General features: G+C 47.4%; 1 protein-coding gene and 1 long non-coding RNA gene across 6 annotated transcripts in view; one reads left to right on the top strand and one right to left on the bottom strand.

Annotated features, from left to right (window-relative positions):
* Positions 1–987: 987 nt before the first annotated feature.
* LOC137219608 (uncharacterized) lies at positions 988–13,064 on the bottom strand. Of its 2 annotated transcripts, none has more exons than XR_010941179.1 (3): positions 12,792–13,062; positions 8,222–8,395; positions 988–1,375 (listed from the first exon to the last, which is right to left on the bottom strand). It is a non-coding gene; the product is annotated as an uncharacterized lncRNA (long non-coding RNA). The 2 variants fall into 2 exon arrangements; XR_010941180.1 differs by lacking the exon at positions 988–1,375 and adding an exon at positions 3,675–4,617 and having other exon boundaries at positions 12,792–13,064.
* Positions 13,065–13,085: 21 nt separating this feature from the next.
* OLFML2B (olfactomedin like 2B) overlaps positions 13,086–16,618 on the top strand; it is a 41,431-nt gene continuing 37,898 nt past the window's right edge. For 3 of the 4 annotated variants that reach the window (XM_067728457.1, XM_067728455.1, XM_067728454.1), the window contains exons 1-2: positions 13,088–13,732; positions 16,194–16,457. In XM_067728457.1, the coding sequence (XP_067584558.1) occupies positions 13,559–13,732; positions 16,194–16,457 (438 nt within the window). In that variant the 5' untranslated portion in view covers positions 13,088–13,558. Of the gene's footprint in view, positions 13,733–16,193; positions 16,458–16,618 lie in introns of all 4 variants that reach the window. The other variant, XM_067728456.1, reaches the window with a different exon arrangement.

Raw genomic sequence — 16,618 nt, 5'->3', positions numbered from 1 at the left:
CAAGGGCTTCCCAATAATGGGGTTCCTAGTCTTGTGAGCGGCTCATGGGGCTCCCCAGCCCACTTAGCCTGGGTTCCCTTTAGGACCGTATTTTTATAATGAGCCAGCCTCTGTCCTCCACCCCATTCTCCATTATATTGGTGGTCCCAGTTAGGTTTCTTATCTGGAACCCTTTGATTCCCTGCATGACCTGCATTGTTTTTGTTCTCTTTGTCTGCTTCCTCTTGGGCTTTGAAAAGACCATGGCCTTTTCTTCCCCGGTTAGGAGTACATTGAGGCTGGATGTCAGCCCATGTGGGGTCATGGGTCTGAAAGAGTCCCTAATCAGATTCAGGAACCTCTCTGGATTTTCCCTCAACCCCTTACTATGACTTCTCCCAGCTACCGAGGAGGCAGTTGGAGTGATCTGCATTTCTGGTTTGGGAAATTTGGACTGTTAATAGACTCCTCAAGGGACCTAAATAGGCAGTGTCCAAATGGTGTGGACTCTGATATAACTGGGGGTCCCCCTTGAATTTATAAGGGTGTGTGCTTGAGAGAGTTAGTCCCTCCTGTCAGAATATCCCACAGGACTGTCTCTGGGCCAGAGCAGTTTAGCCACGTTAGTTCCTGACCACCTTGGTCCCTTAGGGAGTAGCACAGCTGCCTGAGGCAGGGGTCTTCTCTTTCTCCCTTTCAGCCGAAAAGGAGTTTTTAGACTTCCCACTGGGTGAGAGCTAAAAGCAATAGGAATTCCCACAGGGTACTCACTAGACCGCTGGGGCAGCTAGTATTCTGTGCTGATACCAGGAGGAGAGCCCGTGGAACCTTGGTCAGCAAAGAATCACCCAAGTTTTGCCTCACAAGCAGAGGGGGAGGAGAGGTCCTCCTGGAGAGGCAGTGGGTGTTTCCTGTTCTCACCAGCGGCTCACAGGGCCCCTCAGCCCACTAGCACCCCCCAGAGAAACTAGTGCCGACCGGAAGAGGTCAAGTCACCAGTCAAGTACCTACCTTGTGTCGTTCAAGCCAATAGAATGAGATTGAGTTCAGTTCAGGAGGAAAGGAAAGCTTTAGTCTTTGGTCAGAGAATGGAGAGGGGCAAGCTCATGCTCTAGAGTACATACTCTCCCCAGAAGGCCTTTGGCGGGGCTGCTTTGTAGGGTTCTCATCAGTAGGGAGGGGAGAGGGGTGGAGTTCTCGCCAGTCAGGCACAGCCGCGCTGCTCATAGCTCCAGATCGCGGCGTCAGGCACAGCATCTCTGCACACGGCCTGCCATCACCATCTTGAACTGAGATGTTGTGCACAGGGTCCCCGAGCTGAAGTGCAGGGTGCAGCCATTTCCCACTAGGAACTCTGGTCTGAAGTGCCGGGTGCAAGGCCTCTGCACGTGGTACCCTATGAGCAAGTGAAACTAGACTAAGCACAAAGGAAAAGGAAAAGGATAAAAAAAGGTAGACTTTATCTTATTACTCGGATTCTACTTTTATTTCCTGGGAATTGTTAATGGGCTTTGCCCACGATTGCTATCACTATCACCGCTTAGCTTGTCCCCATCCCAGAGTAAGCCGATCTGGAACCAGACTGTTTCTCCTGCTGCCCAGGCCGGGACACATGCTCCACAGGGAGTGACCCACCACTTCTGACCAGACCAGCCAAATTCCCAGCAGCACACCCTGGGGCAGCCCTGATGTTCCTCCCTCCTCTCCCACCTGTCTTCAGATACAGACTGCACACCATGACTATGCAATCACCATGCTACAATTTGAGGAAACCCAGAATGCACACATGTTGTGGAATGTGTCATGAAAAACATGGGATGTCTACCCTTCTCACAACTCAAATATTCAACACTTTCTAGAGTGACTGATGGCCTTACAGAAACATACAAAACAACTATTTTTCTGTGGGTAGCTACATTCAAGCCAACTGTTCAGAATACAGTAAAGAAGTATCATAAATCAAGCTGCTTGGACCAAAGAATTCAGAATGTTAGGGCTGAAAGGGACCGCCTTGGAAATTGCTCCGTCCAACCAATTCTCTTGGAAAATAGACCAAACTAAAGCCCATGACTTCCCAAGTTCACACACACAGCTGGAGTGGCAGCATTGGGACTAGAAGCCAGGTCTCCCAGATGGGACATCTCACTGCCCACTGCTTCTGCAGTCAGTTGTTCTTACACAGGTGCGCCACTTTGCCCCTAAGAGGTTGGAGAACCTTAAGTATGGAATTCTAGAAGGGGAGATGACACGTGGGTGAGGAGATGAATTTGGGTTTTAAAAGTTAAATGTTGGGCTTCCCTGGTGGCGCAGTGGTTGAGAGTCCGCCTGCCGCTGCAGGGGACGCGGGTTTGTGCCCCGGTCCAGGAGGATCCCACATGCCGCGGAGCGGCTGGGCCCATGAGCCATGGCCACTGAGCCTGCGCGTCCTGAGCCTGTGCTCCGCAACGGGAGAGGCCACAACAGTGAGAGGCCCGCGTACCGCAAAAAAAAAAAAGTTAAATGTTGTAGGATGGGGTGTGATGAACAGCATGAGCCTGGAATCAGACAGACCTGAGATCAAAGCTAGCTTACCACTTATAAGCTGTGTATTTTTGTCCTCTGGCACGTTTAATCAATCTCTCTGCTTCAATTTCCTCACCTGCAGCCTGGGGGTAATAACACCTCCACTGCAGGGTATTGTGGTAATGAAATGAGATGCTTGCACCTGGCCATATTAGGTGCTCAAACTGTCTTTCACCCCAGAGGACACCATTTACACTTTATGGTTCCCCTGGAGTTACACAAAGGTAGTGTGTTACTGGACATACAATTCTAGGTCTAAAAGCAGTGACGCTCAGACACTGAAAATCTTCTGTGAAGGAATGGAAAACTTCAGTGGTTGTTCAGGAACCACTCTTATCACTTTCCGATAACAGAGCTCTGAATGGGTTTTTCCTTGTAAGAAGGGAGGAAGGAGGAGTAAGAGGAAAACAGAGCGGTATCAACGAGATGAAGGAAGGTTGAGAATGAGGCGGGCAGGAGGGAAGATCCCAAGATTAACTGGAATGAACTTGGATTGGGTTTTCAAAAGAGAGCAGTGTTTTAGAGGCAGGGGGAGAAAGAATGGTGGCAGGAGTTGGAGCTCTGGGGTGGTACCACCCTGACTCAGTCGTGATGCTGCTATCTTAGGTGCCTCTCTCCTTGCGTGGGAGTGTTGGCTTTCAGAGCGCATAGCTGAGTTTCCTCCGGTTGGAGTGAGGTGTCCCTTGGTTTTCACTCAGAACTCAATGTCAGGCCAGGGATGCTTGTGACAGTTTTGCTTTGCTCACCACCTTGCTCTGGGTGATGCTGTATGTCCCCCCAGACAAGCCCCCTGCCCTACCCACCTCCACCCCCATCCCTATTTCCCATCGGAGGTAGCATCTCCCTGGGCAGCTGCAGCTGCCAGATATGCCTGGGCTGCCCTGCCAACAAAAGCAAGGGGCTGGCAGCTGGCTCCAAACACCTCAGGAATTGCTCAGACTTTAGAAGGTTACCTTGTTAAAGTTTAGTCCCTGGAATGAAGCAAACCCAGAAAAGGGAAAAATTTGTTTATGTAAGTCACAATCAACCAAATGGAAGGAACAAAGAATCGAAAACGATAGTTTACTTTTTCAGAGAAGTAAACTGAGGCACAGAGAGAGTTCTAAGTTCACATAGTGAGTCAGAGACAGGAGTAATAATATCCCTTTTTAATAAATGGTTATTATTTTATCATTCATTCGACATTCAACAAATCTTTGTGAATGTGGCAAGCTATGAGTCAGACCTATTTTTACATCTGTAATCTCCACAACGATCTAGCAGTGTTAGAAAACTAAGGCTCAGAAGACAAAAACTTGCCCGAGATCACCCGCCAGATAGGTGGCAGGATTAAGATTTGAGCCCAGCAGAATATTTCCAACATCTCAGAAAGTTCCCTCATGCCCCTTCCTAGTCAATACCTTCCACCCTCAGGGGCAACCACTGTTCTGATTTCTACCACGTTACTTTGGTCTGTTTTAGAACTTTATATGAGTGGAACCCGACAGCATGTACTGTTTGCTGTGTTTGGTTTCTTTAGCTCAGCATAAAGTTTTTGAGGTTTATCCATGTTGGTACCTGGATGGGTAGCATGTTTCACAGAATTTGTATACTACTCAGCAGAGTGGTATTACGCTGTATGGATGTACCACAGTGTGTCTATCCATTTTCTTTTCTTTTCTTTTTTTAAACCCATATCCTTTATTTTTTTAATTAATTTATTTATTTTTGGCTGCACTGAGTCTTCATTGCCGCACGTGGGCTTTCTCTAGCTGTGGCGAGTAAGGGCTACTCTTTGTTGTGGTGCGCAGGCTTCTTGGTGCAGAGCACAGGCTCTAGGTGCGCAGGCTTCAGTAATTGTGGCACGCAGGTTCAGTAGTTGCGGCTCTTGGGCTCTAGAGCACAGGCTCAGTAGTTGTGGTGCACGGGCTTAGTTGCTCCGGGGCATGTGGGATCTTCCCGGACCAGGGCTCAAACCCCTGTCCCCTGCATTGGCAGGCAGATTCTTAACCACTGCGCCACCAGGAAGTTTCTTGTTGATGAAATATGGGTCATTTTCAGTCTTCCGCTATTGGAAATAAAGCTGCTGTGAACATTCTGTACAAAAAAAAAAAAAAAAAGATTTGAGCCCAGGTCTGTGGTTCTAAAGCCCCGACAAAGCTCAGACTAGAATCATCTCTCCTGCTTACAAGCAAACCTTCACCTTTGTATCAGTGTCTGGCTTTCCTCTCGATGCCAAATCTAAGACTTACCCTTTCAGTAAGCCTTCTGTGACCTTGATAGTCCTCATGCTTTTTAGCCTTAGAATTGGGGCTGGAGTTCATTCCTGCCCGGCTCAAACAAGGAACACGTGGTGAGTGCATAGTAAGCAGTAGAGGATGCTTACGTGACTCCCAGGTTAGAATGAGGAGACCGAGGCTCACAGAGGTGAAGTGACTTTCCCAAAGTCCACAGTAAGTGTGGTAAATCCTGGATTCCACAGACCGTCTGTCTGACCTGAAGCCCAGGCTCCTGCACGGCTCCAGGCTGCCTGACATGGCTAAAATTAAATGACGTTCATGCACCCCAGTGAACAGAAGGGAGTATCCTCAAAAGCAAATGTACGGATTACCATTTTCAGTGGCTAATCTACCAAGTGAAATGTCTACACTGAGCTGAGAGCTACTGTGCATACATATACCAGCTTAAATTTATCATTGAATCTGGTGGCTGTAGGATGGTGAGAAGTCACATCTGGACTAGATTCAAGCCATGCTGGAAAAGGTATCACCTGGAGTTGTGGACACATAGAAGAGTTGTCATTCCTAGATACTAATTTGGCTTGTCTCCTCTGGGGATACATTTTTGCTTTTCTCTAAGATGATTAATTTATGTTAAGTAAGTGCATCTTGGAAGCAGAGGGGAGACAGAGAGCCAGCCAGCCATGGGCTAGAATACAGTGGGTACCTGTCTATTTGCCTGGTCTATTAGTCCCTCCCTGGGACCTGCCTTTCTTCCCACTTCTACACAGTGACCTGACCCCCTGCACACACACCTTAGGTGATCAGTTCAGGACTGGGCACCTGATGCATGTTGCACCAGAGTCCCTTCCCAGGGCATTTGGAATTGGGCCTGAGAAGGAGAAAGCCTTACACTCTCTTCATGTAACTATGACCTGGACACCTTATGTCTTTTGTGTGGAGAAGTCCTTAATGACCCCAGTGACACTGGAGCCCTTGGGTTCTGTGAGACAATCCTATATCCTTATAATAAAGTCCCCTTCCTCACCTCTTTTCTTTGATTAATCTGTATAAAATTGCTTTATTACTTACAACCAAGAGTTCTTAATACTTTCACCCTACTCTGTCCCCCATATCTAGAGAGTCACCGAGTCCTCTTATTTCTACCTCTTTCTGAATCTCCTAGCCACCCCTTTCTCTCTATGCCACTACCTTCATCAGAGCCTTCCCATCTCATACCTGGATTTCAACAACAGCCTCCAAACAGGTCTCCCTACTTTAGTCTGACCCTCTAACCCATTCTACTGCCAGGACCATCTACCAGAACTCCAGTTTTATTATTTCACTCCCTTGCTTACAGCAATTTTGGGGTCTCCCTCCCACAGCCTTTGGCTCAAAATCCAAACTCCCAGCACAGTACACAGGCCTGGGGTGATCTGCCCACCATTCTCAGCTCTGGACCTCCATGCAACGTCCCCTTCTCTTCTGTCTATTGTAACCCCCGTGCTCCAGCTTTGCTTGCATTTCCCAGTAACTCACCACAGCTTTACCATCTCTAGGCTTCTGCCTGGAGTGCTGTCTCCCAGTCTTTACTGAACCAGCTTCTGTGCATCTTTAATAATCAAGAATGAGTCCTTACACCTCATTTCTAGGCTAGGTGGTAAAGCACGGACCAGGCCTTTCCTTTCTCCACATTCTCCTCTCTGGCATTGTCCCATAATGCGTCCTTTTGACTTTGCAGTGTTTTCCCACGGCTGCTTCCGTAGCAAAATCTGTTATCAGTTATTTATTCCCTAGTATAGATTTAAGGCAATGCATTGCCTCTACCAGAAGTATTCATGTGTAAAGACTCATCACTGAAGGCAGAACTTATTAAAGGGACATCAGACATCTATGAAAAGGCAGGGAAGGCATGTGAATGCCCTGAAAAAGCACACCACAGGATAGCACGTAATCTGTGCCAGTGTGCTGCTCTCTGCTTTTAAGCATGGAGGTCTCCTGGAACCAGGAGAGAGGGAGAGGCAGTGAAGGAAGAGAGAGGGGTAGGGAAGAGAGAGAGAGAGATCATGGTGTGTAGAAGCCACAGGCTGTATGCAGTGTTCCTGGCCTGCCCCAGGACAGTGTTTGGTGGTTGCCGGTTGTGCCTGCAGAATTTTAGGGGGCTCCACTCACGTAAGCTATGATGGGAATTGTATCTCTCGGAGTTCTGCCATGTAGGAGCCATGGAAAATTCCTTGCGAAGGCAAAGGGCTTCTGCCTACCTATCCCTCCTTGGGCCAGCACAAGTCATAGAGGACAGGGGAGCTTCCCTCTGAGTCAGAGCAATGACCCATCCAGCACAGGACTCTGGCTTGGGCAGAGCCAACCCAGGAGGCCAGGTGGTCTGCAAACAAGAGAAGTATAGTTGTTGTATTGCCTTTCTCTCTGCTTTCTACTCTTCACCACATGAGTGATTCATGTAATCTGCGGATCTGACCATGGCCATTCTCCTAGCCCAAATCTTTTAATGGCTTCTCACTGCCTACCTCGCTTGCAGTTATGAACAACTTTGTTTTTACTAAAATACCTTCAGAGGGAAAAAAAGCCTTTTGTATGCCTCCCCAGGATTACATGTAATCTTTATAACATGAGCTCATAAAGGCAGAGGTTTTGTCTTCTTCATCTTTTGTGCTCAGCAGGCCATAGAGCACCCGGCCCATAATATACATTCAATAAATGAGTTACACTGAATTTTAAAAAGGGAGAAAACCTAGAAGATCAAAGGCAAAATAAGAAGCTGAGAAAGCAGCAAAGCAGAGTGAACAGGGGAAAAAAGACTTCATTCTCGGCCAGGCTTTCCATCATCCCTTTCCAGCATTTTATGACAGTTCCCTGGCAGGGCTCCCACCCTGCAGTGAGCCGGGGAAGGGAGACGGCAGAATGATGGTGCTCGTGGGATTCTGCCCTGCTCTTTGATTCTGAGGCTGTGGGGCAGGTGCCTTTTCTAAATTACACACTAAGGTGGCAGGTCATTTCTAGCCACCCCAGCCCCACCTGGCAAATGAAGCCTTGGTTTTCAACAGACGGGCATTTCAGAGCAAAGTCCGGAGGCTCCCAGGTAAACTGGAAAACAGATGCTCTTGCCAGAAGGAAACTTGGCTGGGGAGGCCTGGTGGATACAGCAGCTGAGGAATCCCCAGAGCCCGGCAACCTGCCAGCTGGCCAAAACCTATAAAGGTCCTGGGTCTCAGGTTGCTGAAGTGGCATGCTCAGGGCTTTCTGGGACCCTGTTCTTTGAACATTTCCACAGTACGTATGCCCCTCTTTGAGGCTGTTTCCTCATTTGTAAAAGGGGGTGATACTACCTAGCTCAGGGGTTTTTTTTTTTTGAACATCAAATGACGCGTGCACACAGTGAGCACTCAGTACAGAGTGGTCATCATACAGCGCATTGTCTTGGTGCCCCAATGACTTCATCTGCAAACAGGGAGAGCAGTACTTACTTTGCATGAATACGCTGAGGATCAAGTGACGTGAGATCTGTAGGCACTTAGCAAAGACTGCACGGAGCTTACGTCAACTTGGATGCTCTAAAGCCAAACCGAGCTCATCTCAGGATCTTCAGATCAGGTTATCAGACTGGCAGGTGGGAGGAATGCCACAGTATATCCGGATTTCTAAAAGGTAGGTGACAAAAGTCTGTCGGAAAATGCTTTTAGACATGATGAAAACACGTGGCCTAAGCACCGATGCCTCTGACTGCCGGAGCAATCAGCAAAAAAGTTAATATCAATAAAGAAAGATTTTTCGTATTATGGGTAGGGCTCTAGAATATGAATGAATATGACTTTTTAAAATTACTGATTTGCATTAAGACAGAAACTAGGCTTATTGAATTTGGAAATGATCCCAAACTGGGACAAAAGCAAAAACAGCAAGATTTCAACAGAATGAAAAGATGGGCCAAAACCATCATAATATACAATGGGAAAAAAATGTAAAGCCTGGAATTTGGGTTAAAACAAAAACAACAACATCGCTGGAGAGCACAAGATGGAGAAAACAAGTATAAAATTCATGTAAAAGAAAAAAGAAGAGGAAAAAACTACATTTAAAAAATAAATCAATGTGAATCATTGGTGTGATGTAACTGCCAGAAAAACAAAGGCAATCTTTGGCTGTATTAATAAAACAACAGTGCCCAGAAAAAGGGAAGAAATAGTTTCGATATGCTCTAACAGCTATTCAAACTGGAGCCTTTCTAGAGAAAAAATAAGCAGAATAATAGAAGGTCTAGAAGGTCACGTGGTCTGAGAAACAGGTGAATAAAAAGGAAATAAAAGGTGAAGAAGGGACTTCCCTGGTGGCACAGTGGTTAAGAATCCGCCTGCCAATGCAGGGGACATGGGTTCGAGCCCTGGTCTAGGAGGATCCCACATGCCACAGAGCAGCTAAGCCTGTGCACCACAACTACTGAGCCTGCATGCCACAACTACTGAAGCCCACGTGCCTAGAGCCCATGCTCCACAACAAAGGGAGGCCACCACAATGAGAAGCCTGTGCACCGCAACGAAGAGTAGCCAACGCTCGCTGCAACTAGAGAAAGCCCGCACGCAGCAATGAAGACCCAATACAGCCAAAATAAATAAATAAAATAATTAAAAAAAAAAAAAGGTGAAGAAAGTGGGGGACTTCCCTGGTGGTGCAGTGGTTAAGAATCCACCTGCCACTATATGTCAATAAAATGGACAACCTGGAAGAATGGAAAAATTCTTAGAAAAGCACAACGTTTCAAGACTGAACCAGGAAGAAATAGAAAATATAAAGAGACCAATCACAAGCACTGAAATTGAGACTGTGATTAAAAATCTTCCAACAAACAAAAGCCCAGGACCAGATGGCTTCACAGGAGAATTCTTTCAAACATTTAGAGAAGAGCTAACACCTCTCCTTCTCAAACACTTCCAAACTCATTCTACGAGGCCACCATCACCATGACACCAAAATCAGACAACGATGTCACAAAGGAAGAAAACGACAGGCCAATATCACTGATGAACATAGTTGCAAAAATCCTCAACAAAATACTAGTAAACAGAATCCAACAGCACATTAAACAGATCACACACCATGATCAAGTGGGGTTTATCCCAGGAATGCAAGGATTCTTCAATATACACAAATCAATCAATGTGATAAACCATATTAACAAATTGAAGGAGAAAAACCATATGATCATTTCAATAGATGCAGAAAAAGCTTTTGAAAAAATTCAACACCCATTTATGATAAAAAACCATCCAAAAAGTAGGCATAGAGGGAACTTACCTCCACATAATAAAGGCCATGTATGACAAACCCACAGCCAACATCATTCTCAATGGTGAAAAACTGAAACCATTTCCTGTAAGATCAGGAACAACACAAAGTTGTCCACTCTCACCACTCTTATTCAACATAGTTTTGGAAGTTTTAGCCACAGCAATCAGGGAAGAAAAAGAAATAAAAGGAATCCAAATCAGAAATGAAGAAGTAAAGCTGTCACTGTTTGCAGATGACATGATACTATACATAGAGAATCCTAAAGATGCTACCAGAAAACTACTAGAGCTAATCAATGAATTTGGTAAAGTAGCAGGAGACAAAATAAATGCACAGAAATCTCTTGCATTCCTATTCAGTAATGATGAAAAATCTGAAAGTGAAATTAAGGAAACACTCCCATTTACCACTGCAACAAAAAGAAAAAATACCTAGGAATAAACCTACATAAGGCGTTAAAAGACCTGTATGCAGAAAACTATAAGACACTGATGAAAGAAATTAAAGATGACACAAACAGATGGAGAGATATACCATGTTCTTGGATTGGAAGAATCAACATTGTGAAAATGACTCTACTATCCAAAGCAATCTACAGATTCAATGCAATCCCTATCAAACTACCAATGGCATTTTTCACAGAACTAGAAAAAAATTTCACAATTTGTATGGAAACACAAAAGACCCCGAGTAACCAAAGCAACCTTGAGAAAGAAAAACGGAGCTGGAGGAATCAGGCTCCCAGACTTCAGACTATACTACAAAGCTACAGTAATCAAGACAGTATGGTACTGGCACAAAAACAGAAATATAGATCAATGGAACAGGATAGAAAGCCCAGGGATAAACCCACGCACATATGGTCACCTTATTTTTTATAAAGGAGGCAAGAATATACAATGGAGAAAAGACAGATTCTTCAATAAGTGGTACTGGGAAAACTGGACAGTTACATATGAAAGAATGAGATTAGAACACTCCCTAACACCATACACAAAAACAAACTCAAAATGGATTAAAGACCTAACTGTAAGGCCAGAAACGATCAAACTCTTAGAGGAAAACATAGGCAGAACACTCTATGACATAAATCACAGCAAGATCCTTTTTGACCCACCTCCTAGAAAAATGGAAATAAAAACAAAAATAAACAAGTGGGACCTAATGAAACTTCAAAGCTTTTGCACTGCAGAGGAAACCATAAACAAGACCAAAAGACAACCCTCAGAATGGGAGAAAATATTTGCAAATGAAGCAACTGACAAAGGATTAATCCTCAAAATTTACAAGCAGCTTATGCAGCTCAATAACAAAAAAACAAACAATCCAAAAATGGGCAGAAGACCTAAAGAGACATTTTCCAAAGAAGATATACAGTTTGCCAACACACACATGAAAGGATGCTCAACATCATTAATCATTAGAGAAATGCAAATCAAAACTACAATGAGATATCATCTCACACCAGTCAGAATGGCCATCATCAAAAAATCTACAAACAATAAATGCTGGAGAGGGTGTGAAGAAAAGGGAACCCTCTTGCACTGTTGGTGGGAATGTAAATTGATACAGCCACTATGGAGAACAATATGGAGGTTCCTTTTTTTTTTTTTTTTTTGTGGTACGCGGGCCTCTCACTGTTGTGGCCTCTCCCGTTGCGGAGCACAGGCTCCAGACGCGCAGGCTCAGCGGCCATGGCTCACAGGCCCAGCCGCTCCGCGGCACGTGGGATCTTCCCGGACCGGGGCATGAACCCATGTCCCCTGCATTGGCAGATGGACTCTCAACCACTGCGCCACCAAGGAAGCCCTGCAGGTTCCTTTAAAAACTAAAAATAGAACTACCAAACGACCCAGCAATCCCACTACTGGGCATATACCCTGAGAAAACCATAATTCAAAAAGAGTCATGTACCACAATGTTCATTGCAGCTCTATTTACAATAGCCAGGACATGGAAGCAACCTAACTGTCCACTGACAGATGAATGGATAAAGAAGATGTGGCATATACATACAATGGAATGTTACTCAGCCATAAAAAGAAACGAAATTGAGCTATTTGTAGTGAGGTGGATGGACCTAGAGTCTGTCATACACAGTGAAGTAAGTCAGAAAGAAAAAAACAAATATTGTATGCTAACACATATATATGGAATCTTTAGGGAAAAAAAAAGGTTCTGAAGAACCTAGGAGCAGGACAGGAATAAAGACACAGACGTAGAGAATGCACTTGAGGACACAGGGAGGAGGAAGGGTAAGCTGGGACGAAGTGAGAGAGTGGCATGGACATATATGCACTACCAAATGTAAAATAGATAGCTAGTGGGACGCAGCTGCATAGCACAGGAAGATCAGCTTGGAGCTTTGTGACCACCTAGAGGGGTGGGATAGGGAGGGTAGGAGCGAGACGCAAGAGAGAGGAGTAATGGGTATATATGTATATGTATAGCTGATTCACTTTGTTACAAAGCAGAAACTAACACACCATTGTAAAGCAATTATAATCCAATAAAGATGTTAAAAAAGGCTATCCTCTGGTTGGAGGTATTGCCAGGTTCTAAAGCTGCCGCAGGCAAGCAAACTACCGATGGCGCTAAGTTCAAAGCTGCCAAATATCTTTCCCAAAGTCAAGTCAGGGAAAAGAAACGTCCAACAGTAAATGTTCCATCTCTCCTCCAGATGCAATAAAAGGAGGATGCTGAGGATCCATCCATACTTGCTCGTGCTTGGAGAGAGTTCTCGCTGCCTACCTCCCATCCCAGTGGAAACTCGCTCCTCTCCGCGAGAATGGGCACAAGAGATCTCCAAATTTCAGGGATCCCGCTTGGGGTGATTTCTCTCCCTTTATCATTTGCGGTCAGATGAAGGAAAGGGGCGACATCACCCCCCCGCGGAGGGCGTGCGCAGCAGCTGAGGTCGGGGGGGGGCGGGGTCGGCCAGGAACCCCTCCGCCGGAGCCCCGGGCGCTACCCGGTCCTCCTCCTCCGCGCCGTAACTTGCTGCATCCCCGCTGCCCGGCACAATAGAGGCTCCGCCCTCCCTCCGCGCCAGCGCTCCGCGGCGCAGTCGCCCAGCAGCCCTCGCAGCTGCCCGCCCCACACCCCCACCGGGTCCCCTTGCGCCCCCAGGCTCCCAGCCGCCAGCCCCCGCGCGCCCCGCCCCGCCCGCCTCTGCCAGGACCCCTTCCTTCAACCTGAGCCCTCTCCAGAGGACGGCGCGCTCGGCGAGCCTTACCACCTCCACCTTCCCCGTCACCTCCTCCTATCCTGCGCCCCACTCTCTACCGGGGCCGCACGGTCGGGGCTGATCGCGTTGGGAAGGAGATGACCAGGGTCTCTAGGGAGCATCTTCCCGCCCCGCTCAGCCGCACCCAGCTTTGGAAGGCGCTGTGAGCAGCCAGTCTCGGGCTCCAGCCAGACACCCTCTCGCCTTAGTCCTTGCCGAGACACCCCCCCTCCACCCCACCGGACCCCAGCCATTCTCCGAAGGGGCCGAGCTCCCTCTTGTCGCGTCCCTCATGGCCAAGTCTTTGCGGCTAGCTCTCTGCTTCGCTCTGGTTATGGCTCTGGGCTGGGGGTACAGCACTCCCCCGACTGGGACGACCGAGCCCCCAGATGTGCAGACGGTGGCGCCCACGGAGGATGAGACTCTGCAAAACGAAGCGGACAACCAGGAGAACGTTTTATCTCAGGTAGGCTGCGAGTCCCATGCTCCCCCCTCTTGCCCTGGGTAGTGGCAAGAGCCTTAAGATGGTCCTTGCTGAAGCGTTCGGAAGCAGCCTTTCTCCCTCCATTACCAAAGGGGAGGGCACTTTTCCTTTATCAGAACATTTTCTTAAGCAAAGGGACATGGGTCCTCCTCTCAAAATCATAGGGTCTTTCAAAGTTACAGAATCAGGAGAAAGGAGAGGAGAAGGAAGGGAAGACACCACACAACTCCCTGAGAAGAAAAAAAAATCAAAACCTTTTGGTTGAAGGGGTGTAGAAAGTGTGGCCATCTCTTGTCTGTGTGGCTGGTTGTCAGAATTGGAATGTGAAAACAGACGGGCATGCTGGACAGGAGGCAGATGGCGTAACCCATGGGGAGATATTGCTCGGAGTGAGACACCCAGGGAGAGAACAGAACAGCAACAAGTGTGAGGAATATGAGATGCCCCCAAACAGAGGGACTGATGATAAGTCCCCCCCATATTGAGAAGGTGAAATGGAAATGCAGATCCAGTCAGGTCCGGCAGACGCTAGTGGGGAGGGGAGGGAGTGACAGCTGATAGGGACAGGATCTGTAACGTATCCTTTTATGAAGTACTTTCACTTGGTTTATTTGACTCGATCCCCGCACAATCCTTATTCCCATTCTATAGTTAAGGACCATAAGGCTTAGAAGAGTAAAGGGTCCTAGAGATGGGTAGAGCCAGGTCTTCTGACAATCTCACGGTTGTCCCAACTCAGATCTTGTAAAAGACAGTTCTCTCTAGAGTGTTTATTTCATGCTTTCCAGAGCCTGCATGATGATTGTGTGGTGGGTGTCGTCATAATCCTAAGGATGAGGGATGGCTGAGAAAGGGTTCCTATAGTGCTGCCGTACCTCCGCTAAGCCTTGGGACTGGGGTCCTTGGCTCCTTTCTGTAGAAACACTTGGCATTTATCAAGCACTAGTCTCCTCACCCTTCCTTTAATAATTATGCTAATACATGCCCTGTACTCACCCATAACCTCACACTGACCCCCAAATCGAAAAGACATATAAATCCTTCACATTGGGGCTCTGGAGGACCATCAACAAAAGCCTTCCTGAAACCGGAGCCTCCTGATAGGAAGGAATCCACCCAAGCTCTCAGAGCAGGGATATGTAGGAATCTAGGCAGAGTCTGAGAGCAGACAGCTACGATTTACTCTCAGCACATAAAGACTGGCCAATTAAGTCACCCTGAACTACACAACTCCTTCTTCCACTGGTCCATTCTGCATTTGACAACAGTCCTAAAACAAATATTAGTATTAGCAGAAACCCAACCCTTGTAAAAAAAAACATAACGAGACTTCTTCCCCCCTCCGACAGCATCCCAGGAACATATCCACTCCAACAAGCTCAAAGCTTGCCTGACAGGGTCATTAGTCAAATGAAGGGAACCCTTCTCTGTGCCCACAAAGGGAGCCCTAACTTCAGGGATGTAGGATGTCTTGGAGAGGAGCTGGGGAGGAGCCTTTTCCCCAGCAAGTGCCTAGGATCGTGGTTCCAGAAAGCCTGCTGTTATGTGTTTTCCTGCCTGGGGAGGCCGGCGGGGGCAAGCACTCAGAAGGAAATGTTTAGCGCTGTAGAAGCCGCAAGTGCTGCCAGTTCGCTCTCCTGGCTTTGTCTTGGGGTTTGGGTGCAGAAGCTATTCTAGGATCCGTATGAACCCTTGGGCTGAGTAAACCTTACTGACGTTTGGATCTGTCTCTCTCCTCCCAGTTTCTTTTCTCCAAATCTAACCCATCCTTTGAGACCAGATCAGATACCATTTCCTCCAAGAAGTCTTCCCTGGTGCCCGGCTAGAGACACTCTCTGTGGCCCTCTGTTTGAGCTCCCGTTGCACTCCCACTTCAGGGGGCCTTAACACTCCCTAATTGCTGTGACTGTTATTTCTATATCTCCTGCACGGTAAGCTCCTTGAGAGCAGTCTCTCTGTCTGGCCCATTGCTTTGCCTCTCACAGCACCTAGCTCAGTCCCCAGGTGACACTCAATAAATGGTGAATGAATGAAGGAGGACAGAAGCCAGTAGTCTTGAAATTGGAATGTCAGTTTTCCAATCCCTCCATCAATCCCTTCTCCTTTCCTTTTTCAATCTAAATCTGGATTCTAGCTAAGGCAAGGACTACCGGAAGGATGACAGGGCTCATTTGTTTTTTTCCTTTAAATGATGAAAGGCTAAGGCCCCCTGAGAAATGCACAGCTTTCCAAGGTAAACAAAGAGAGCTGAACTCTGAGTGCCTCCCAGGAAATGCTAGAGTCAGCAAATTGTGTTGCGATGACCTTTTCAACTCCACATCAGAACTGTCTGAGGTCTCTGGCTAGCAGGACACCTGACAAAGTGAACGGAGAGCCTTCTTCAGGACCCTAAGTGATGCCTGTGTCTGCACACCCTCAACCTGTTCTCTCTCTCTTTGTCTAGTTGCTCGGAGACTATGACAAAGTTAAGGCCGTGTCTGAGGGCTCGGACTGTCAGTGCAAGTGTGTAGTGCGACCCCTGGGCCGAGACGCCTGCCAAAGGGTCAACGAGGGGACCTCCAGGAAGGAAGACTTCTACACTGTGGAAACCATCACCTCAGGCTCATCCTGCAAGTGTGCCTGTGTTGCACCGCCATCCGCCCTCAATCCCTGTGAGGGAGACTTCAGGCTCCAGAAGCTTCGGGAGGCAGACAGCCGGGACTTGAAGGTAGGACCTGGTGTGGGTTGATGCCTGGGTGAGAGGGTGCCTTAGGGACCCATGCGTCTGGCAAGGCTGTTGCTGGGGATTGTAGGCCTTTGAGTAAGTGGACCCTGTTTTAGCCTTTAAAGCAGGTCAGACCCTGGCCTGAGAGTGTTGCGTGTGGACCC

This window comes from Pseudorca crassidens, chromosome 2, assembly GCF_039906515.1.
Source record: "Pseudorca crassidens isolate mPseCra1 chromosome 2, mPseCra1.hap1, whole genome shotgun sequence".
Classification (NCBI taxonomy): Eukaryota; Metazoa; Chordata; class Mammalia; order Artiodactyla; family Delphinidae; genus Pseudorca; species Pseudorca crassidens.
This window is presented reverse-complemented; position numbering and strand designations above follow the sequence as displayed.